Raw genomic sequence first — 25931 nt, 5'->3', positions numbered from 1 at the left:
GTTGTCTAACGGGATGATCTCCAATGATATCAAAATCAGATGTCAAAATGCAAGCTTATCGGCTAAGTCTATCCTTATATAAATTTCGTACACTTAATTGCCATGAGGCAAGAATGACCTCAATATGAATTTATTGAGCAAAGCTAAGCTATTACAGCGCAGTACAGACTAAATGGTTATTTGGCCTTTTTAACTTTTTTTATTCGATCGTCACTGATGAGTCTTTTGGAGACGAAACGCGCGTCTGGCGCAAATACAAAATTTCAATACTGGTATCTATGATGAGTTTATTGATAAATTTTCATCGAATTTGGGATACTTAATTACTATTTGGGAGGACAGGATGGCATCTGCTACCCTTTCATGCTTTCAGTAAACGATGATTAAGTCAAATCCTTGTCAACGCACGATACTATTCAGAAATTCCTATGTGACGTCCAACTTTTTTGCCATTTGGCTGAAAATGTTAGACATCAGTTATACGGAAAGCCAATGATAAAAGTCGGAGGTGACAAACATTATACACTTACGAATTTATTTGGAAGACAACAGCTGTTTTGTCTGTCACGGAGATCCAAATTGTTACCCTAACAAGAGACACGGGCATTTGTGTCAGATGTAAAGAAATTTAAAACTTGTCCGAGAACACAATTGAAAACCGATAATTATGATAAGTATAAGCAATCACTGTAAAGCTGTGAAATGATAAAAAGCTAGCCTTCACATCTTAAACACGATGACATATTTTAAGGAACAACGCTTGTATAGATATAGCTTCTGAAACGTTTTAAGAAACAACACTTTTATAACTATAGCTTCTGGAACTTTGTTGGAACGTTTTAAGTGGTGAATTCATTTGCATTAAATATGTTCGAGTGGTAGTCATTCCTAGCTATCTTGATGGATACATATCATTTTATCATAAACGCGTTCTCCAGTTATTCGATAAAGTTCAGAAACACGCATTCAATATTCTATCAACATCTTAATTGTTGGGCCCATGCATAAAGTAAAGCTACATCCTATTGCAATTTTGGATTTGTTCGTTTTGTTTAACTAGTAGTTACTGTATTGCATTGCATTGCAACTGTTTCACCATCATCCATTCTTCTGTTGTTAAAATTGTCTGAAAATAGAGATGAAAAATTTATCTAGATCGATTTTAAAAATGTTACACAAACAGAAAAGTCATAAACTCCTATATGAAAAACAACATACTTTGGAATATGGGCGTCATTTATGTGAATAGTGTTGAATGTTAAAAGAACATCTAGAACACGTCTTCAAAAGCATGAAACTAACCCATATAGTTTGAAAGTTATCCAAAACAAAATGAAATGAACTGCAATTTATGATGTAGGATACAGAATTTGTGACGCAATATAAAGATGACGAAATTGTTTGTTCGTCTTATTTGAGTTAACGCTTATAATATAAATTACAGGATAAACTGAAAAAAGATAGTGGTCGTATTTCTCAAATTCTACAAAAATATAAAACGTCCGAGATCGAACATCCAAAAAAGGTCTAAAAATTACAAATGTGTCTGATACTTACTTGGCCTGAAGAAGTTGAAACCGTTTTCGTACATAATTTAAGAACAGTTACAGATAAAAGCACTTGATACTGCCATGGGATGTTGGTATAGTTGGGGACTCACGGTAGCCTAACAACAGCGCTACAGACCCATGGATAGAAAAGATAGATCGATGACACCGATTTGCATGAAAACGACACGTGTTTTTAGAGTTCAAATAATCAAGAACGATTATGCCTAAAAGTTTGAAAAGCAAAAAGGGTGAGGAGCGTAAAAAAACCGAAAGTACCTAAATAAAGACCGACGACCAACTTAAACCAATCTTTTGTTCGCACATTATTCTATTATAATAATCTTCACCAAATAGGCTCGAAATCAATCGTTTGAAAAGCCAAAAATTTACACGCTTAACAGCATCACACCAAAAGGAAATAAACAACGACTAAATCCGCTTCAGTGCTGTGCGGGTGGTAGCATTCTGAAGAATGATGCAGATTTTCCTTGATGTGTATTGCTTTTTCCATCCATTTGTTTGATAATATACATATGTATTTATACACTACATTACATGACCGTATTCCGACACTCTTATAATATTTCTTTTATGAAACCGTAAATGTCCTTATCTTTCTTTTAAAACTTCCTTACATTTGCGTTAAATTAAGAATTTCTGGAACTATATATGGTAAATTGAAAAAAAAAATATCTATTTGTATGAAAAATGTAAGATGAATTTTGCAATATCCGAACTTGCATTTTAATTTTTGATTGTTGCATTCTTTAACACCAAGTACATGAACCACGTTAACCATCGTCCGTTGTTAAAGATTCACTAAAATAAATGTTATTGTAAATTGACAGTAGGTGTCTATAGCTAAATATGTCACTCAATTCATCTACGACAGAGGACACATTGATTGATATTGCCTGGTCTTTTTAAAATCTTTTATTTACTTCATAAGAGATGTGGGGTTTATTATGGACTCTTTTATGATAGAGTAACTAACAATTCCGAATGCTTGATCATCAGTTTGATAAAAGCTCTTCCCAAACCAATAATGAAAATTATAGTTTACCTTGGCGACGAACTGGTCTGTTCATTTCGTTTCTTTTGTACATTACTGATACAAGCATTACGCATACAGCACCACATACAATTACTGCTGTCAATATTATATAGTTTTTCTCTAGAGTAAGCTCTTTATTTGAGTCCTTTAGAGTAAACTTTTTAGTTGTCTTGTCTTGAAATTCTGGTAACAAATGTCTAGATGTCTTACAAAAAGCACCTAAATTACAACGAAACAAGATTATCTGTTGAAGCATACTGCGAATAAAAATAATAATAAATTCAAGCTTTCCAAAGACATAAGAATTGAATAAACAATATTTGCAGCCAAACGATGAAAGAGAAGTATTTCCTGTTTTCCTAACTGCCCTCGTCAACCCGTTTTTTATAACTTGCGAGTAAATTATGTAGAATGTTAGACAAGTACAAACAAAAAATATATATTCAGATAATCAAATTTTCGGACATGATATCACCAGGATAACAACTCGTTATACTGAATTATTTTGCATGTCTGTATAAATAGACTTTTCCCTTGGTGGTCCCTGTTATACAGTATATATCGAATACTGTAAACCAACTTATTTTCCTAAGACTTATTCTCGCGACTTTCGCAAGAAGAAAAATAACGCGAATATAAATCGTGGCTAATATGTAAAACTTGGATCTTTCTTTATTCAACTATATCATGTAAATTTGAAAATCGCGAAATCAAATCGCCGCGAAGTTGGCTAGAAAACTAGAAAGTATCTGCGAAAAAAAGTTTGGTTACAGTACCTGAATAAAAACGGTCTACGAGCTACATGTACCGAACAACACATTGACATTAACTATATCGAAGTAATCTCTGCCCCGAACGATTAAAGATGCTTTAGAAGTTGCTTTATTGAAAATGTATAAAGGCTTTGTCATACAATAAAGGGCGGTTAACCGCTGTCAAACTTATAACACAGTTAGAGCTGATGCGGAAAGATCTTGAGAGTAATTAAGCCTATGTATCCGGCGAATGTAGATATTTCTGTGTTTTTAAGTTAAAATGCACATACATTAATGTAATGCGACGAGGGTCTGTCTTTGAACTTTTAAACTAATTTCGATAAAAAGAAATAGTAGAGATGACATCTTTTATCTCTTTTCATAGATACAGCTTTTCATTGCTAAATATTACTCCCCAACGAAGTTGCGTAAGCTATAAATATTTGAATGTTTGCATACCACTTTGTACAGGTCTACACTGACAATATGGATGTTCTGTACATTTCATTGGTGTTATCTGAACAAACGAGAAAAATAAACATAAAAAATTAATACTTCATTTTGTACGTCTTTAGTTAAAAAAACACGAAGGTATAAGCAGTTAGGTATGTTGTTAGTTATACGCAAATCTTTTTTAAAAGATGATAGCTATAGCTGCTATTCTAACAAATATTTTCAAACAACATTCTGCAGGGTGAAAGAAGAGACGCACTTGATTAAAACCAGATTTCTGAAATTTACTGCGTTATTTTGTATTTCGATCCGTGTATCATTTTCAATCATTTGAACAGTTGAAAAGACGATTCTGGAGCATTTTTTTAAATTGGCAGTCTAAAAAATATCAAACTTACCATAATTTCAACATTTGATATTCGAACATTCAAAATGATCCAATTCCTTTTAATTTCAATAGATGCACTTGTCTGAAATAAAATTATAAAAATTGCCATGGATCGAGTATCTAATGGCATTATAAAAAAATAATATTAAAAAACATTGCCTGGATAAAGATGAACCTTATCTGTACAGTCTATCAAAACATAACATTAAAGGTCCCAATTTTACTGCATCAGATGCGCATTTCGACAATTAATGTTTGTTCAGTGATGCTCGAAGTAAAAATAATTGAAAATCCAAAATCTAATTCAAATTTTATCATAAAAAATGTTCTATGATTAAACAAGCATTTGGTGCGGCTGTAAGTACTTCACCAAAAATATTGAAACATCCATTTATATATATATATATATATATATATAGGACTGAAATGAAATGTGTGACAAAACAAAGTATATCGGATACTTGAAAAACCAGTCGGCGAACTCTGATGATAAAAGTATTGATCATACCGGTATTTGATTGTTAACTATGGATAAAAGAGCAAGAAAATTACACTGAATTATACCTTGTGTTCTCCAACATCTAATTCATCTATTGTTGTATTTGAAACCATGTTGTCTCGATACCAAAGTATGTCTAGTTGAAATACTTTTGGGATATTAGAACAGCTGTCTAAGGTAACATTAACAACCACTGCATCATCGGTACAGCTGAAGTCTGCATTCCAACAGGAACAACAAAAGCAATTATGTTTTTCAGCCACTAAAACACAGAACACATACATAAAAAATCTTAATCAAATCCACCGTTCTCGTGTGGTCTAAATGTGAGTCCGATAAATACTAAAGACAACAAAGAAATCGTGCAAGTAAGTATAAATGTTGCAAAAAAAAGTAAACAAAAAGCTGTCGTAGTCCGCATCAAATTTTACGTCTTCGTTACTGTATCATGTACTCTCAAAGTCAATGATTGATTTTTTTTAAAACAAAGTAAAACATGAATTCGTTTGAATTAAAGATAAACATTAAAAAAAACATAGATAGGTAGTAGAAAGCTTAGCTTCAGCTTAGCATCAAAAAAGAAATAACACCGTGTATAATACACACTGTGTTTTTGATTTCCTTGCAGCGAAAACTATACTCGAAACGATATCATTCCAAATAGGTTTTTATATGTTCATAGGGTCTTTGCATCGGAAATAAACACATTTATTCTAAAACCAGTTGTTGGCATGATACGGGTTGTGTTCTTCTCATATATTTTATGATGGTATGGTACTAAATCCCTAACGGGCGGGATTGTACTTGATTTTCATATGATGAAGACATTATCTTTCAATCAGTTTAATTGAGGTCTGGAGCTGGCATGTCAGTAACTGCTAGTAGTCCTTTGTTCATTTATGTATCATTGTCATTTTGCTTAGTTTCTTTTGTTACCTATTCTGACATCGGACTCGGACTTCTTTTAAACTGAGTTTTACTGTGCGTATTGCTGTGTGTTTGTTTATTCTACATTGGCTAGAGGTATAGGGGGAGGGTTGAGATCTCACAAAACATATTTAACCCCGCCTCATTTTTGCGCCTGTCCCAAGTCAGGAGTCTCTGGCCTTTGTTAGTCTTGTATGTTTTTCAATTTTAGTTCATTTATATGTTTTGGAGTTTATTGTGACGTCCATTTTCACTGAACTAGTACACAATTTTATTTAGGGGCCAGCTGAGGACCACCTTCGGGTGCGGGATTTTCTCGCTGCGTTGAAGACCCATTGGTGGACTTCGGCTGTTTTCTGTTCTTTGGTCGGGTTGTTGTCTCTTTGACATATTCCCCATTTCCATTCTCAATTTTATTTAAATGTTTTTATATAATCATTTAAAACTGTATTTCATAGGTAGTTTATTAAATACCCAACGTCAAGTATATATATGTGATAGACTAAAAAAAAAGATTTTAACAGTTTTTTCCACAGTTGTGCTGTTTCACCACTGTCCCAGGATAGGGAGGGCTAAGCGCTCACAAACATGTTTAACCCGTGACATTATATGTGCCTGTCCAAGCCAAGAGCCTGTAATGTAGAGGTTGTCGGAGTTGGTTACTTACATCAGTCATAATTTTTTTTTCATTTATTGATTTGTCATAAATCACGACGTTGTTTTTATTCTCGTTTGAATTGTTTCATATTAGCTTACAATACGGTATGTTGTTTTTTTACATTGTTGAAGTCCGAACAGTGACCTACAATTGCTTAAATTCACGTCATTTGTACTTTGGCTATCATACCACATCTTCTTATTTTTATATACCTACCTGAAATTTAGTCTGATTTGTCGCATTACCATTGTATGATTATCCATAGATTTACCCCCAAAAAATTCAAGAAACAAATAAATAGCATAAAAATACAATCGTTAATAGATTTTTTTTATTGAAGATTGATAGTTGCTATCCCGCATAAAAATAACAGCTAAATATTAGAATATTAGTTCAAATAGAACTATTACCTCCAAGGCCAAATAAAGAAGATGAATCCGTTAAATGGTACATTAATACGACAACGTGGGAAAGTAACCAGAACATATTCAAACCAATCTACAAAAAAAGAGAAATAAAACAAAAATAAATGCTTACGAGAATGCTTCTTATAACACAAATTGTAATAACTCGTGCACACAGTTGTAACCACGATCCTACCCTCCTTTCCCCGAATGTGAACTACCGAATTAGACTTATCACCGGGTTTGTACTTACATGAGCAACACGACGGGTGTCACATGTGGAGCAGGATAGACTAACCCTTCCGGTGCACCTGAGATCACCACCGGTTGCTGGTGGGGTTTATGTTGCTCAGTCTTTAGTTTTCTATGGTGTGTTTTGTATTCTGTTGTTTTTCTTTTGGTTTTGTTTTTTTGCCATGGCGTTGTCAGTTTATTTTCGACTTATGAGTTTAATTGCCCCTTAGGTATCTTTCGCCCCTCTTTGCCCTTGTGCACAACAGTATTATATTAATAAGTCTATGTGAAACTAACATTTGTGTTTGTTCTGGATGATAATGAAGATGAATATAACTTCGTCAGCAAATTAAGGCGACAATAGTTAGTATTAATATTGATTCACTCATAGGGTCTTTGCACATTTATTCTAAAACCAGTTATTGGCATGATACGGGTTATGTTCTTCGTATATATTTTATGATGATATGATACTAAATCCCTAATGGGAGGGATTTTGCTTGATTTTCATATGATGAAGACATAATCTTTCAATCAGTTTAAGTGAGGTCTGGAGCTGTCATATCAGTAACTGCTAGTAGTCCTTTGTTAATATATGTATCATTGTCATTTTTCTTAGTTTCTTTTGTAACCTATTTTGACATCGGACTCGGACTTATTTTAAACTGAGTTTTACTGTACGTATTTCTGTGTGTTTGTTTAATCTACATTGGCTAGAGGTATAGGGGAGGGTTGAGATCTCACTAAACATGCTTAACCCCGCTGCATTTTTGCGCCTGTCCCAAATCAGAAGCCTCTGGCCTTTGTTAGTCTTGTATGTTTTTTTTAAATTTTAGTTCATTTATATGTTTAGGAGTTTAGCATGACGTCCATTTTCACTGAAACAGTACAAATTTTGTTTAGGGGCCAGCTGAATTCCGCCCCCGGGTGCGGGATTTTCTAGCTGTGTTGAAGACCCATTGGTGGCCTTCGGTTGTTTTTTTTTTTTACTGTTTAGTCGGGTTGTTGTCTCTTTGACACATTCCCATTTCCATTCTCTACTTTAAATGAAATGAAAAAAATTAAAAACTTCATTTGAAAACTGTAGAAAAAATGTCAACTTTATTGTTAAGTTTATCCATTCGAAAGTTTCGTTTCTCCGTTTCTCCCCAGAAACAGAAGTGAATGGTTAAATATCTTAATAATTAGAAAAGTAACTGCTGTTTGATCTGGTTTGACTTTGTAATCATTTATATTCAACAAGTGTTTATCTAATTATTAGAATATTATTTTACTCTATTAGTACATGTAGTAAATGAGCTAATAATTATTGTATATAACTGTTGGGGCTATCATCTGGTGAATCTTATATGATAATGTAGTTATTAGACAAAGCCTAAAATTGTGCCAAATTATGATATCATTTTGTAGATATTTTTCCGAGCGATTACTCGGGTATCGCTCGTTACAACCAACGATTACTCGATAAGTCATTCTTCACCGAGTTGATATCCCAAATATTTATTATTAATGTTTAACTTGTATTTTTGTTATCTGTGAAATTTGTATGATCAAATAAAGTGTATTTTCTGAACTGACTTTTTTTGTACAGTCGAAAATATTTGATATTCCACTGGTCCAATTTCAAAAGGAAAGGTTTTAAGGCTTAAAAATCAATTGAATCCAGACATATGATCCTGTGGCTATTTAATAAGAAGTAACAGTAATTTACCAAAGTTCATATCATAAATCCGTTAAGAAAAGGTCAAGGTTAAAAAAACCTGTCAGAATCGCATCAACTTTAAATAAACTCAACATAGATACCATTTTGTACGCCCGACGCGCTTTTGTCTACAAAAGACTCATCAGTGAGCCTCGAATAAAAAAAATCATAAAAGCCAAAATAAAGAACGAAGATGATGAGCATTGAGGATCAGAGCGATACCGCGTGCATCGACAGGGTCCTGCTATTATGCCACACCGGCCATTCGAATATTAAACAAGAGGAAACAGTAACTTACCAATGTCCATTGCACGTAGATCGATTTCGAATATACTTGCGAAGACAAAAAAAAAACGATGAGAGATTCGCAGAAACATAACACGAAACGAGATCGGTGTGTAAACAGGGTAAACTCCTTTTGCTATATACCAGAGTAAAGGTAAAAATTCGCATTACAAGGAACAGGACACAATTGGTAAATGTTCAGATTAGTCGATTTTTCTCGTATCTGAAAATCTAAGACCGCAAAACATATAAATCGTGAGTTGAGACACAGCCACATCGTATGGATTAACTAATTCGAGATGGTGACCGTGAAATATACGTGATGTCTATTTCTGTCGTTCTTCCTCATAATCCTGATGGAGGTTTTTGCGTTATGAACGCACCCCAATTAACGAAGTCTGTAAATTAGAGGTAAAAGTAGTTCACCTATGTAAAATCCAATAAATCCATTCAGAAAATCAAAATCGTCAGATCCATAGCAATATAAAATATAAACATTGATGAGCGTAACCTAACCGTTGTAATTTATACACACCATATACGATGCTGCACAGGTTATGTCAGGTGCAGATCCAGTATTAAAGGTAGGGGACGCTCCTTAGTATTTGGACTCAGAAGACCTAATTTGTCACAAAATTGGCTGTAATTTTACCTTTATCATTTATTTTTATTTCTGTTTTTTAGGGAAAATGGGGGTAGGGGTTGCCCCCTGCCGGAATCCGCACCTGTATGTATCTCCTGTGAATCGGAAGTTGGCAACAGGAAAAATGAAATTACATGTTTGTCATATATATTTATGTAGGACTCGGAGATGCGATGGGGACGCTGAAATGCGATGGTCTGCGCCAAAGTGCGATGGTCTGTAAGACGCGTGATAACTAGTAAAATACACAGATGTCCCAATATTATGAGAATCAAAAACAACCAGTTCCACCTTTTTTCAGTAATTTGCAATTAGTACTGGTTTTAAAGGAAAATAATGGTTGTATGTAGCTTCTATAGTGGTCTATTTCTGAACGATTGTATGAACGACTGATTTTTATTTTGTCTAAGCTATTTTCTAAGTACACTACAACGTTTCAGCTCAGTCTTTGGTTTTCTATGTTGTGTTTTGTGTACTATTGTTTGTCTGTTGGTCTTTTTCTTTTTTAACCATGGAGTTGTGAGTTTATTTTCGACGTATGAGATCGAATGTCCCTTTGGTATCTTTCGCCTCTCTTTTAGGACTTGAAATGCAATGACTATTTACCACGTCTAAAAAAAAGATCCATATATGGTGTAGACCTTCTAGTTTTGATGATATCCTTGATGTCAAGTTGATAAATTGGGCTTTCAATTAATTGAGCATGAGGATTAGTAGTGTGGCGTGTGGAAAATTTTTAAGTTTATGATTGTAGACAAATTGTACAGATTATGATGGAAGATTTTGAAGCAGATCTTCGGTATTTGTTTTAAGAATTCAAATTTAATTTTCTGCTATAGATCTTTCATTATAACGATTGTTGTGAAAAGTAAAATAACAAAAAAAAAAAAAAAAAAAAAAATCCAAGGAAAATTCAAGACAGTACCTTACCAAATGACAAAATCAAAAGCTCAAACACGTTAAAATACTGTTATATGTAAAAAATGGTGGATTAAACCTGGTTGTATAGCTAGCTTAACCTCTCATTTGTATGTGAGTTTTGGTATAAGAAAGAGATGTTTTCCTGTTTAATGTTTATTCAAAAGGAGATAACGAGTTTTGTGTTTAAAAAAAAAAAAAACGCTTTGGCGCCGAAGTTTACCAATCGTTACCTATTAATTTATATATATTTATATATCCCGCTTTCGGGCATTTTGTTGTTACTTTCTCATACGTGTGTGTCCGGCGGGTAATTTTGTGCTGAGTTGTTGTCTGTTTATTTCGTTTGTGGTTTGAATTCTCTATTTTCGGTACATTTCACATATATGTTTCATTTGTCAGTATAGTCGAGTTACTCGTGGTTCGTCTACAGGATTTTTGTTTATGTTGTTTGTTTTCATGTGTGTTTACTGTTTGGTCTTACATGATCTTGCCTTATATTACAGTAATTTTATTTTTATTTTTTATTTTCTAAATGTCTGTAAAAGTTAAGAGAAAAAATCAGCTACATCATTTACATGATTTTAAGTTTAGAACAACTATATGCACAGGATTTGTTTTGTTTATACACAATCTTGATTTAGAAGAAAAACCAACGTGGTGAGAAAATACAAATAATAACACCATTACAAACACAATTCAATCTTAATATTCTGGTCATGGTTAAAAAATACATAAAATAACACCATTACAGACTCAATTCTAATTTATATTCTTGTACGTGTCGATAAATTAAACAAGTCTGTTTTGTTAACGTCACAAAAAATACGTCACTTTTTGTGACGTTGATCAATTCATGTGACGCGCAGTTTATATTTCGTTTGTGGTGTCCTGGTGTGCTGTCGTGAATTCGTGGGAGGTGTCTGTTGTTATTCTGCGGTTTACATGTTGTAATGTACTATTATATTATTTATTTATGTATTTCTCTGTGCTGAGTGTTCTCGCGTTTGTTTGTACTGTATTCCTGTCACGTAGTGTTGTCATTTTAGCTGTATTTTTAACATTGTCATATGAGCGGGTGGTTTGGCTAGCCATAAAACCAGGTTCAACCCATCTTTTTTTATGAAAATGTCCTGTACCAAGTCAGGAATATGGCAGTTGTTATCACACAGTCCGTTTCTAAGTATGTTGGCGTTTGCTTTTGTTGTAGTTTGGTGTTTCTGTTGTTCTGTTGTTTTTCTCTTATAGTTGATGTGTTTCCCTCGGTTTAAGTTTGTTACCAGGATTTGAATTTAGTTAATCGAATTATGACTATTGAACAGCGGTTTACTACTGTTGCCTTTATTTTTTCCCCTCGCATTTGCGCTTTGTGATTGCCGAACGTCTAACAAAAGGTGTCATGGTTTAGGACAATGCATCCTGAAAAGCTGTCGGCGAATTAGAGAACAGGAAGACAATAAGTCAACAGCAGTGCATTTCTGATGACTTTGATAAAATAAAGGTTTTTCTTTTATAAAAAAAAGTCTATGTACACGTTTTTATAGTAAATTTTCAAGCCATTCAAGTAGATCTAAAACCCCAAACACATCAATTGGAACCATAATTTCAAAATAATAATGGATTCCTATGAGAACTACGTCAGAGCATGGGCTGAAAGAGAAGAAGTTGAATCGGACACTTTGTCAAAATAGGTCAAGACAATCAGGTCTCTGATAAAACATCGAATTTAAGTTGAAAAACTGTGTGAATGATCGACCAAATTCCGTTTTTAGAGACAAAGAAGCTGTGAAATGTCTATCATCTCTTTACGATAAATATGTTGTTGAATAACGCTTTAAATAATATTGTTTTTGTAAGTAAATCGTACTACTACGAGTGTGATGTAAAAGAATTTGGAATAAATGAGCACTCAGGTAATCCCACATACAAAAACATATCCTTTGACAAGGATGAGATTTTGGCTAATCATAAGTCCTTCATGGCTTCAAAGAACATTACATTGAACAGCAAATCTGAGGACTTACCTTGTTTATATTGGATACCTAAGCTTCTCAAAATTCCGTACAAACAACAGTACATTGCCGTCTCATCTGCATGTTCTACAAAGGAATTGCATTGATGAACCAGGATTGTGTCAAAGAACGAGACGTCCTTAAAAAGTTCATCGAAAGATACCAAGACCTTGTTGATAAATATTTCGTATCAACTTCAAAAATAATACATGGTGGTCTTGAAGTATAGATTCTAGGTACTGACGTTGTTTATCATCTTAATTACGTGTTACAGTGGGTTTTTTTTTTATTTGTCTTCGTCTATTTTTAACATTTACTAGCTGTTTAGTTCATTTTGGTATATACTTTTGGCGTGGCTAGGTATTTATACATCCCGCCATTGTGTTATTGTGCTATGGTCACTTTTGAATTCTTGTCTTTCACTTTTGTTTACTGTAAATTCAGAAATTATTATTTATTATTGCGATTTTGTCATTTTAAACTAAAATGCGATTTTGATTTTTGCGATATTGAGAAAAATCCTGTTTAATTCATATAAAAAATTTCAAAATGCGGGTTAAAACTATTGCGATAATAACCTGTCGCATTTTTCGCAAAAATTTCTGAATTTACAGTATGTGCTTTGTCTTTCGAGTGTCTTCTTGCCATTTTTTTTTCTTTGTTGGAATAGTTATTTGTTTTTATAGTGTTTAAGATTATAACACCATTTTGACTGCTGTACCGCAGTTTTTGACATTTTTACCTATTATATCTGTTTGTTTTGCACACATATTGTTGTCAATATAATGGAATTTCTTATGACTGTCATACAAGTGAGAGGTTTAGCTGGCTATAAAACTAGGTTTAATCATTAGCACCATTTTCTATGTTTGAGCTTTTGATTCTGCCATTTAATAATAAGGGATTTTCCGTCTTGAATTTTCCTTGGAGTTCGGTATTTTTGTTATTTTACTTTTTTCCAACTTTTTTTTATTAAATTCGAATTATCATATGACTTGAGCATTTGCTGACAATGATGAATCTAAGAACCCTATATAAATCTAAAGATGTTAAAGCTATAAATTATAGACAAAAAATAATTGTATTTACCTTTTCATCCAATTATTTGAATTTTGTCTGTATAATAATAACCATAACTGAAATCTTATTTGAAATGCTGGTAAAGACAGAAGAATTTTAACACGCTTGGAATAAAGACCATCAGCCAACTGGATTTGATGACTTAACTAAACAATAATTGTTTTGCGAGATCTAATGGCAATTAACACACAAAGATTTATATCGTAACAAGTTTGAATGAACAGAACTGGGTATGGTTTTAAAGAACAATTAAAGATGACACAGATAGGGATTTAAATTTGTACATGTGTTGTTTATATTTAGTTAACTATACACAAAAAGGATAACAGGATCCTAAAATTTCTTTTAGATAGTTCAACAAATTACACCAACCACCATTGCTTGACTCCGCCGGAAAAAAACAGACGATAATTTTGTACCTGGTCAAGATAGCCTGACATGATAGAGACTCAAAATGCCGGGCGATGATATCATATAAAAATTGTAATAAATTCTTTATTTTCAGAAGGTAACTACAAAAACATAACAAAAAGTAGATAAGCAAAACATATTAATACACTGTATACAAGAGCACCTATATAGTACAAGTAGACAAATGCCATTGACTTGAATGAGGAATATTTATAGTTAAAGGGTCACATTATAAGATAATTTTAAAAATTCTCATCTTTGCCAATTTGCTTTAAACACATTTACACTTTTAGTTTATTTCAGAGTTTAAGACTGAGAGTTTCACAACAAGATTAAAAAACAAAAAGGTTATTTTACCATAATTGGTTTCATATCGTTAACAAATATATCATTTTGTGAAGAGGATATTCATGCATAGTTATTATTACTTGAACAACTTGAAAAAAAAGTTCAGACAAACATGCAGATGCTAGATAATTAATGCACTTATATATCATCACTGTAATAACATACTTAATTCTATTATAAATAGTATGCCGTCTTAACATTTTGAACTTTTAAAGCAGACGAAAAAGCATCAACACTTGCATTCACAATTATTTTATTACTTGTTTGATTTGTCAATATTAGTTTTAGCAGCATTACCCATACGATACAGCTGTAGTCCATAGTTAAAACTATATATTAATTATAATAGAGTTATATTATATTTATAGGAAGATATGCTTTTATCTTTCTGTAAATATTCTAAAACCCTATTATGATGGATATGTACTCTCTAAAACTCTATTATAATGGATATAAACTTTCAATTATCAATAATAAAGGCAACAGTAGTATACCGCTAAACCAGAAACTTGGTTAATGCGATAAACATTTTAACCTCTCTTTAATGCAAACAGTCATATAATTCCTCGTCTAGACCCTTGATGTGTCTTTAAGCTATATAAATGGCAGATTAAATGAACTTATACAAAATGAAAGTATCGTGTGCACAAAAGTTATCCACTACTTCTTTCAATACTTACTTTTAAGTTTTTATAGGCGATATTTATAAAATACAGCTCACAAACATATATGAAGATAGAGATAAACGATTTCATATTATAATACATTACATTTATATTACAGACGTATCAGTATGAACACAAATAGATGTGAGGTACACACCCACGAGACAGCAATCAAAAGACATGATCAACACATTGCTTTAGTCAACAAGGGATACAAAATCCATCAAAGATCAAAAAACAAAAACAAAACTGTACGATACAACTACAGATAATCGTCAACGAGCCTTCTGGCTTGGGACATAAACATGCAGTGGATAGGGAATATTAATCTTATCAATAGATCCTTAAATCTGGAATAATGGAATACAAACAGTTGTTTGTTAAAAAATTATAAATGCCCAAATGTATACATAATTTTCAAATACTATTGTATCGTATTTTGTATTATTTTACAAAGTGAAAGTATTGGACAATTTGAGCTTTTGATTTTGCATTTGATAAAGGACTTTCCGTTTTTAATTTTCCTTGAAGTTCGATATTTTTGTTGTTTTACTTTTTATACACTACTCATTTGAGACAACATTAATGAAATGTGTGTCATTATTATTCCTACTGACAAAACCTCATACCGGATTGTAATTTTTATACAGGGATGGGCACGATTACTGACAAATATAATCGATTAATAATCGATCATTGCATCAATCACTATTTTATATTTTAGGCCGTTTGCTCCATATTTTTTGCTGTCATACTGATTAAAGTTTTGTTGTTTGTTTTTACTCATTATTAACATGTTTATTTGAATATAGTTCATTACAATGTTGGAAGTTGAAATAAAAAATATTAAAAAAGTAATAATTAGTTCAGCTAATTTTAGAGATGAAAATTCATAATTTATAATTACATGCATGAATTTATCCTTTTTGTTTGGATACTCTCCCTAATTACAGGTGATAAGACTGGAGTCAAATTTATATTTTATATTTTCCTATTTTTAATATAAAAGCTTTTAAAAGTATTTACAGGCATTAGAAGCTGTAAATACAGTAAAAATTGTAAGAAATCTGATTGAACATTACGGAGTTTTGGACAACAGATCTGAATAAAAGTCATTTGACAGAACTCTCAAGTCATATATATATACTTTTAATTTATAGTACAGATAAAATAGAATGTCTATATATATATATATATCTGTACTATAAACCGATAAATACATGCAGTTGTCTATTTTCATTTAAACTAGGTTTTATTTCATCATATTTGTAATATATCGATTACGATTACAGGTTACGATTAACCCAAATTTTTACCAATGCTCAAACACAAGATTTTCTGCCAATATTACATCTTTTGTTTCTATCTCCCAAATTGAAAAATAAAATGAATGATCAATTTCATCTCTCTTTTATTCAATTACAATGGCATATGCAAGTTCTGACGAATTTTGAAAAAAACCATACAACATTATGTTGAAGCTTAAAACAAATTTATTTTGAAGAAGACATTTATGTAAACTGAACCTCAAATATAGGACAGTTTACCAAATAAATATATGTAATACTCTGGTATGTTTAAAGGAAAAAAAGTTTCGTTTTAATGTTTAAAGTATGACTTGGTATGCTATGCTATAATTTTAAATATCATTACTTTATTATTGGATTAAAAGTCGAAATTGTGTTTCGATTTAACAAAAGTTAATTTTAATTAATTCTTGTTCGGATTTCGACGTAGGAGAGACAATAGTATTCTCATGTTTTTGTGATGACCTATAATAATTGTCCTCATGTGTACTTTGTTGACACATATTATTACGACAATATATCAAATGACTAGATTGTCCAATATGATCGGCAGCTTGGTGTGATGAATAGTTAGAACTGCCTGTGTCAGTTTCACTTGAATGTTCATGATCAATTGCGGAAGGAATTGAGGAATCTAATTGTGTGATCGTAGTTAATGCCAAATGTTCATTGAAACCGCTTTCTTTCATTGCTTTGCATGATGTATCGGCTCCTGAAAATAAAATAGAAATGCAATTTAATATACAATGAAAGTATTTTCTAGTGATCTAATTGTTCGTTTGATATTAAAGATCTTAAAAGTGGAATATTTCAAAGGAGATGTAAAAAGCAGTTGAGCTATGTTTTAACCTTTTTTATTCGAGCCCACTGATGAGTTTTTTGTCTATTTTTTGTTTTTTTAAGACCTCATGTTGTTCTGTAATTGTTTTAGGTTGAAGAATGTGTTTAGGGCTGTTTTCTTATTCACGTGTATGATTACATCTCTTCTTAACCATGTTTGTATATTTTTCGTGAAGGCATTTCAAGCTGTATGTGACATAATAAGTCATCATTTATTATTTTCCCAATCTGATGAACATTTATCTATTTATACTTGTTTGTACTTTCAAACCTTTGTAAACGAATATCAGTCTTTCGGATAACATATTACTTAACTACTAGCTACAATTTCGTTTAGGTTATATTTTTTTTCCTTCTTGTATAAATTGTATCACATTTTATGAAATCTATGAAATCAAGTATTTAGGTGTGTGTTATAATTTCATTTAACGAACCTTGCACTGCACAAAACTTACGCCTCCCAAAACAAATTGCGACAAGAGCTACTGCTGCAACCAAAAAAACAGCGGTTGGAATGATCAACACAATGAATGTTACATTTGGTGTATTTTCCTCATTCTTCTCATTCGTGTGAGAAACCAGCAGTTCATTCCGATTGTTTGAAGATACATCGTTATAGCAACCTATAACTGATCAAAATAATGACTATCATTTCAACAATGAAAGAAGATTTCGTGACCCTAAAGTGAAAACATGAGTACCTATAAGAGTCAGAACATGTGATTAGAGTATTCAATTACAAAAGAAATATGAAATTTTAATATTTTCAGAAAGACGTGTTATGCGCACTATATATTCGTATCTTGCGTTTATGCTTATACTGAAAAAGTAAGGTGAATAAAGAATAGTTTAACATCAAAGTAAAAAGTAAAAAAAACCGACTAATTGATGCTATTAAACCAAGAGTTCCAAATGGTGAAGTTGAAGTCATCCCTTCGTAAATTTTACGGACGCCATCACGAGTTGGTTGACCGTTATGGAATAACCGTTTCACAGATGATATCGGATATGTTCCTTATGTCGTAACTACAATACCCTTCCTTTTCACGAATGTGACTTACCGAATTAGACTATTTACCGGATTTGTAATAACATAAGCAACACGACGGGTGCCACATGTGGAGCAGGATCTGCTTACCCTTCCGGAGCACCTGAGATCACCCCCAGTTTTTGGTGGGGTTCGTGTTGCTTAGTCTTTGGTTTCTATGTTGTGTCATCTGTACTATTATTTGTCTGTTTGTCTTTTTATTTTTGGCCATGGCGTTGTCAGTTTGTTTTCGATCTATGAATTTGACTGTCCCTCTGGTATCTTCGTCCCTCTTTGATGATAGAAACAGAAAAGGGAAAGGCACCTTTAGGAAAAATTTACAAACGTATTTTCAGTGCATCATTTAGAAAAAGATCAGCAACATTTACGTGAATTTGTTCAAATATATGTTATACGAATAAACTTACTCCGTCTTCCAGCGCGGCAACGGAAAAACCGACACACAGGAGCAACCTGCAATATAAAAAAATGTTTCACCATAAAGTTCAACTTTACAGAATTACAGATACTTACTAAGCATTAATATGTTTCTGTATATCATAGAAACTCCAGTTATGAGATGAATTTATCAAGTTTTTAAGAAGAGAATATGCCTTCCTCTGAATGTGTTCGGGCACTGACAGGATTAACAACTTAACCTTGCATGGTCTAAATTTCATCTGATACGAATCAATATGTAAACAGAGCCAAGCGCACAAAAAAATACACTTTGCTGAAGATGGAATTTGCAACTTGTTTTTATTCTAACAACTGAAATAGCATGAATGTTTATTTTAGAAAATAAGATGACGTTTGATTTTGACTGGTTAAATGAAGCTATTTTTGTCTAGGCTGTTATAGCATAGTGTTCCACGTCTCAGCTAAACATGCTATGATTGAATATGTTTAAATATACTGCTGATTAATCTTTATAAAGGCATTCGAAATACCAGTCGGTATACTTCCATTTATAAATTATCTTAACCGTATTTAAAACTTTCTTGGAATTCTTGTTTTCAATGCTCTTCAACTCTTTTATTGATTTGGCCCTAACATTACTGATTTAAGCGCCAATGATGAGTCTTAAGTGGACGAAACGCGCGTCTGGTGTACACAATTATAGACCAGTGTTGTATACAATATCGAAGCAGCTAGTAACGCGCAATGCCATAGATAGCTATCTATGTTGAACGATATTCAACGTATCCAGCCTATCAAAATTTGCGTCGAAAGATATAAATTTTTTTTTGGCCTATCTAGATCTATTTAGCGGCTAGGCTTATACGTTTATAAATCCAAATCTACGTAGCGCTACTAATCTACTTTGATATTAAACACACTCCTAGCATCTTTGGTGAGCTTTTTTATACAGATACAAATATTTTAAATGTTTGTAAAAGTGTGTTTCTGTAGTAATGTCAGCAAATCATTATCTCATTGAAAAGGATACACCTTTCGGCTGTTTTGATTTGAGCGGCACTGGTGAGTCTTATGAATAGACAAAACGTGCTTCGGGCTTATAAAACGTTAAACAGAGTATCTTGTACGAGATTTTAGTAACACAATATGTTGAAATAACACTTACGGTAATGGTTATCCAGGTCTTTTTGGGTAAGTATACCTTACAAGATGGAACCTGTAAACATACGCAATCATTTCATCACTGCGTGTGATTTTACATTGTTTATTTTTTTTCTTTGGTACTGTCATCCTATGTATAATTTAAATATATACTTCTTAAAAGCCACAACCATACCAAAAAGGATGTTTCTGCAACTTTTTATTCATGAGCTATTCATTTGTACAAAAACTAAGGTTGTTAAAGTGGCATATAGGCGGTTTTGACTGCACCCGGTCTTGCTCCTTTTGGAGATCATGTGATTCCCTTAGTTTTTGTTAACTTGGTTTTTCTCTTTTTAATCGATTTACGAGATTTGAATATGGATACCCTACTGTCGCCTTAATATGTAAACCCGTTGGAATTTATTTCCTGAACGTTTTATATTTTTTGGATTTCCAGTGGTTTGGTTTCGAGAGTAATGATACAGATTATTCCTGAAACATGCCATGTCCTCGGAAATCTGTACCGAAAGGTTTTTTTTATTCACGTGGACGGTGAACTTAAAGTCCCCAAAGTAAAAATTTCGCACAGTAGTCAATGTTGCGGTACCAGCATGATTTGCATTATGCATTTTGTTTAGAATTTCATGTTAATAAATAACATAATTGCACTTAAACTAATGTGCAAGTCCACAAGTTTCTACTAATATTTATAATGTATCTGACCTTGAATCTTATACTACACATGCGACTAAATAATTTCGATTAATTGAGCTCTGATTACTTACACAATTATAAATGCAATTAATATTTTGCCAATCGAAGCACGCACATTTAGGCTCGGCATACTGAAATATCTATTTCGTCTTTTTTTTTGTTGTTGTCATTGTGAATTTCCTTAAACCTGGGATTCTAATTCATAATAATGTACGTCATTATGACTTTCTTTGCTCTTGGACTTTTGGATGTTTTTATTTCTTTAAAAGTAAATTTTTAAGTATGTGGTGAGTATATTTACCTTTTTCCTGTGACAAGTTACTATGTTGTTTTCAATAAGAGTCTCATTAAGGTAAACGTTGTATTGAAAATCTGTTGTTTGAGATTGACGTCTCGATTCCCATAACCATGTGGATGTACAATTATCCAAAGAAATTTCTAGAACCAATCTATTGTTTGTCAAACATTCTGCTTTTGATCTCCAACATTTACAGTACCTTTCTTTTTCCTCTGTCAAAAATCGATTGATTTATGATTTAAAAGGTAAAAGTATGTATAATTTTGTTAAACAATTGGCTCATTCGATAAGCAGTTACTTTGAAGTTAATGGCATCTTGAATTATTTTTTAAGACAAAATATGAAGAGTCGATATTATATATATGAGAATTTTATTTCTTCTTCAGCTTTTCTACAAATATTAGAAGTTAAGATGTTAATCGACCCTAATTATATTTTTTTCAAGCCATTTTTGGTAAAGCACTGCTATATTGAACATATTTCGACATTGAATGATGCACCGATTTGGTTTTAGCGTTGAGTGTCATAAAAGAAATATTTTTTTATAACTCTGGTATGATTTGAAGATTTCAGATGGATGAAATGTCCAGACAAATAACATTAGAAAAGATGAGGCTACGTTGTAGTAAATCTAATTACAGGTTCAAAGATATTTGATTGGATTCGATAAGCAGTTACTTTGAAGTTAGTGTCATCTTAAAATATTTTTCAAGACAAATAAGAAGATGCGATAAATTTCATGTCGGAATTTTAATTTTTATTCCTTCGCTTTTCCACAAATATTCCGGCGGTCAAACTGTTAATCGACACTAATTGTTTACTTTCAAGCCATTTTTTGTAAAGTACTGCTATTTTTATCATGTTTTGATATTGAATAAAAATAAAATTCGTGAACTAACAATATGTTCATGAATAAACATACAATGAACATCAGTACGGAAATAGCACAAACTGTTAAATAACAGTATAATAGCTATAAAAAAAATTATCAACAGCATCATGTCGAATCATAAACATTACAGAAAGCCTATTTAGAATATAATGTTATTTTGATTTCAGAATACTTAACCTTAAAAACATTGAAAAACCATATATATATATTGTTTTTGAATCCCTAAAATAAAGTAATTTGTGAAGATGGAAATTTTGTTACCCCAGCCCCTCGAAAGAATCTTTAACTGTCTATGAAATAAATAAAAGAAAAACACCCAAGTTCTGTCATTTACACTACGCCACATAATTTACAAATGACTGTTGATAGAAATAAGAAGATGTGGTATGAGTCCCAATGAGACAACTATCCATCCAAGTCACAAAGTGTAAAAAGTAAACAATTATAGGTCAAAGTACGGCCTTCAACACGGAGCCTTGGCTCACACCGAACAGCAAGCAATAAAGGGCCCCAAAATGACTAGTGTAAAACAATTCAAACAGGAAAACCAACGGTCTAATCTATATACAAAACGAGAAACGGGAAACACTTAATAACCACTTCAACAAACGACAACCACTGAAACAGGTTTTCATATTGCATACAGTAAAACATTGCTTTTCTACGTATTTTTCTTACACTATGTACACATCATCATCAATATAAGAGTCTAAATGAAGGCATTTTTTCATTATCGACATTCAGCTTGCATCCGCAACTGCTTCAATCTTTGAATCGATATTCTGTAGTATATGTTTAAGGTAAAAGTGATAAATACAGTTATTATTTTTAATCTGAATGTATATTCTCGGCTTTCAAATAATATAATTTTGTCGTATATACATGTATTAGATTATTTCTCCAATGTTCTTGTCGACGAAAATCGATACTTTTTGGAAAAGAGGACCTTTACCTTAACTTCACTTACCCCATATGTCAGATTTGACTGGTCCATAGTACTGTAACATATGCAACATTACAATACAACTGGTGTATGCATCCAGCAGATGTACCATCATTATGCGGGGAAAACTAAAAATGAAACAGACGCAAAATTGTCTACTGTATTAAAACTGTATCAAGAATAAACTATGTCTGGTTTTTATATGAATTTAAACAATGATTTTTAAATCACCTTTGTATAATATTTTTGTTATTGTCCACTATATAAAATTTCCACAAAGCTAAAAAAAAAATCTTCGACCTGATGATACAAATTCATTTTATAATTACATGCACTTCATAAAATTTTAGATATATCTTCAGATAAAAACGATTTTTTACAATACCTCAAGATAACTTCTTTTTTTTGTAAAAAAGATAGAATTGGATATACGGAAAATACTTTATTATTTCCTGATTAGATATGATTTGATACCACAAAATTATTGTGGAAAATATGCACAAAACTTCCACGAATTCAAGCAAATAGTAATTAAGCACCCATCATTTACTAAAAGAGAGGCATTATTCTAGTTATTAATAAAAGAAAGATCTAAATTAGAATATAAACAGTACTCTACTGAGAAAATGTCATGGCACCCATCTCAATGAATATCACTAGATTTCTTTTTTGAAATCCCGTATTGAAATGAATATTTCTTCTGAATCAATAGTTAATTCTTACTGGGCGTTTTATCTACTCGATAGGTATTCTGTTTCTTTTGTCTTCTGTTTGTTATTTTTGTGCTTAAGTACCGACCTGATGCATCATTGCAATTATACAACTTTAAGGCAAAATATTGATAAATCATAATTCGTCAGCAAGCATTTTAATAAGTATTATTTGGGATAGGATGTTTAATCTAATTTGTGTACTTTTTTTTCGTAAACGCTAAACTTATATATATAAACAGGCTATAATATAATGTGAACACAAGGACTGTATACTAACTTAATGCAGAAGACACTTCTGTTTCCAAATTTGGATAAAACATTGCTCATAAAAATCCTAGTCCATCGCTTCAACAATAGTTATAGTCTTTTTTGTTAAACGTTTTACGAGGAATTCTTTTGTAAGAGTTGTATATAAAAAGGCAGAACCGTTGAACACGTCTGTTACCTATCTATAAATACAAGCCTCGATTGTATAATACTAACAACTTAAAAATCACTGGGAAAACGTATGTTATTCCACAAACTGAAAATAGAGACAACTCATAATATTAAACAATCTTCTTTCCATCGTAACTTTTACGAAATTTTCGAAAATAGTTGATGAAGGATAGACCAAAAATTGTTTGCCCTCAATTAAAAAAACATATACTCACATTCAAAACTGGAATAACCAACCATATTTGTTTTGAAATAATAATATCAGATATTTATTTGCGAGTCGATGCACACAAACATTTAAAAGATGATCTTGATTAGGATATTTAACAATTCAATTAGATACAATAGATATAATAAACAGGGAACGATGAATGATCTTATTTACAAAGCTTGAATGACATCTTTACAATGTCAAAAAAGATCACATTTTTATCCAAATCGATTTGGTAGGTGTCCCTTTAATCTCAACTGGAATGGTCCAGGTTAGCTATTGTCATCACTATGAGTTGGTCATTCGACCGTCGTTAGACAATTAACAAATTCAAAATCGACCTTGAAACACGAAGTTAATTGAACCGAACTTGGCATAAATAATGTGTGGAAGGTTTTTTATTGAAATATTTTATTTTGTCCCGATTTGTGAAAAAACATGGCCTCCAGAGAAAACGATTCTGATTGGCCGATTTTCAAAAATCTATTACTCTAAAACCACAGGGCGAGATTTTTAAACTGTAGAGATTATGTTAAGAGACCCTCTACAAACGATTCTCATTTTATTTTGATCAGGTCAAAATCATGGCGATATTGGGGTAACATAGTTTCAAGAGATATCTTATGTATCTCATGTATCTTATGAATTAACCCCTTGACAGAACTTTTAATTTCTCGAAATACTAAGCATTTTCTACTCCAGGAATAGATTACCTTAGCTGTATTTGGCAAAACCTTTCGGAATTCTGGGTCCTAAATGCTCTTTAAATTCGTTCTTTATTCGGCCTTTTCAAGCTTTTTATCTTTTTTTATTCGAGTGTCACTGAGTTTTTTGTAGACGTTACGTGCGTCTGGCGTACAGAATTTAAATCCTGCTATCTATGTTGAGTTAATTAGTCAATTTCAACAAAGATTCTCACAAATATTAAGTGAGCATTCCTACGATTGATCAGCATTTGGAATCATGGCCAACACGTGGAATCTTTCATTAAAATGGACTATGTGAAAAAAAATATTCCCACCTAAAACTAAATTGAAAAATGTTTTAACAAAATCCCAATGCATATTTTCGTATAGAAAATGGGCCCTCTGGTTACAAGAATAATAAAGAAAAAAGAGAGTTTCATTATTATTTTTGCACTAATTATCGATACGTTTGAGATGAATTCGGAAGTTGAAATCATGTGTCCTCATTTAACTTTACTGTTGCTTTCTTTTGGTGTCACGAATGACCATGTATAACTATATTCCATCTGTCTTTTGACATGATTAATCCAACATATTATATATCATACATACGGGACACAAATACTAAAGAACATCAAAATTCATTCCCAGATTTATGCTGCTTAGAAGGAGACGCTTATCACGTTGACGCATCCGGTCATTCCATCAGATTTTAATTTTACCCTGATTTGTATAATCTCAATGGATTTATGAGATTTGAACATCGGTACCACTTTTGCCTCTAATTCCATATGTTGGTCATTTCTCAATTTTCTCAAAGTTTTCGCTGAAAGCTTCAGTTGAATATTACTCGTCACTGTAATATTTTTGCTATCTTTGCATACTCACATCGGTAAGTTTACACTTAATTATATCTCAGCAATTTCAATGCATTTTGTCAAATTAAATGCATTATTTTAGATATTGTCGTTACTACGGAAACTAAATAACGTACGGATGATAGAGGCTTCTTAAAAGTTTGGTTTGAATTTGTGTCCAATGTGAATCCCTGAAAATCACGTAGTGGTTTATAGGGTGTTGTGGATAAAGGATAAAATCGTAATTGTGGAAGAGTAAAATTAGACACCGAAAAATTCATCTCGAAAATAAAAAGAAATGAAAGAGATACACAACTTCACTTTCAGTAGGAGGAAATTTTTAACAATGTTTTGAGATAAAAAAAAAACCAACATTTAATCTGCTAAATTATTGATTAGTTAACATATATTGTCACTGTATAAATTAGTCATTTAAAAAGAAAGGTTGTGCATCGA

General features: G+C 32.1%; 2 protein-coding genes across 5 annotated transcripts; both read right to left on the bottom strand.

The window, feature by feature from the left end:
- Positions 1-646: 646 nt before the first annotated feature.
- On the bottom strand, positions 647-13765 carry LOC127729284 (uncharacterized). 2 transcript variants are annotated; one of them, XM_052237026.1, is made up of 8 exons: positions 13572-13764; positions 12495-12569; positions 6695-6782; positions 4765-4961; positions 4211-4282; positions 3819-3876; positions 2614-2823; positions 647-1126 (listed from the first exon to the last, which is right to left on the bottom strand). In XM_052237026.1, exons 3-8 carry the CDS (start codon positions 6768-6770, stop codon positions 1053-1055), a joined length of 687 nt encoding a protein of 228 aa, XP_052092986.1. In that variant the 5' UTR covers positions 6771-6782; positions 12495-12569; positions 13572-13764; the 3' UTR covers positions 647-1052. The 2 variants fall into 2 exon arrangements, with proteins under 2 accessions (XP_052092986.1, XP_052092992.1); XM_052237032.1 differs by lacking the exon at positions 12495-12569 and having other exon boundaries at positions 13572-13765.
- A 278-nt stretch (positions 13766-14043) lies between these two features.
- On the bottom strand, positions 14044-23955 carry LOC127729196 (uncharacterized). 3 transcript variants are annotated; one of them, XM_052236895.1, is made up of 8 exons: positions 23937-23955; positions 23561-23806; positions 22595-22698; positions 20739-20947; positions 19746-19796; positions 18589-18634; positions 17568-17762; positions 14044-17005 (listed from the first exon to the last, which is right to left on the bottom strand). In XM_052236895.1, the coding sequence occupies exons 2-8, from the start codon at positions 23608-23610 to the stop codon at positions 16677-16679; spliced, it is 984 nt and encodes a 327-aa protein (XP_052092855.1). In that variant the 5' UTR covers positions 23611-23806; positions 23937-23955; the 3' UTR covers positions 14044-16676. The 3 variants fall into 3 exon arrangements, with proteins under 3 accessions (XP_052092855.1, XP_052092848.1, XP_052092866.1); XM_052236888.1 differs by lacking the exon at positions 23937-23955 and having other exon boundaries at positions 23561-23912; XM_052236906.1 differs by lacking the exons at positions 23561-23806; positions 23937-23955 and having other exon boundaries at positions 22595-22720.
- Positions 23956-25931: the final 1976 nt, after the last annotated feature.

Source organism: Mytilus californianus, unplaced genomic scaffold (assembly GCF_021869535.1).
Source record: "Mytilus californianus isolate M0D057914Y unplaced genomic scaffold, xbMytCali1.0.p SCAF_1, whole genome shotgun sequence".
Lineage (NCBI taxonomy): Eukaryota > Metazoa > Mollusca > Bivalvia > Mytilida > Mytilidae > Mytilus > Mytilus californianus.
This window is presented reverse-complemented; position numbering and strand designations above follow the sequence as displayed.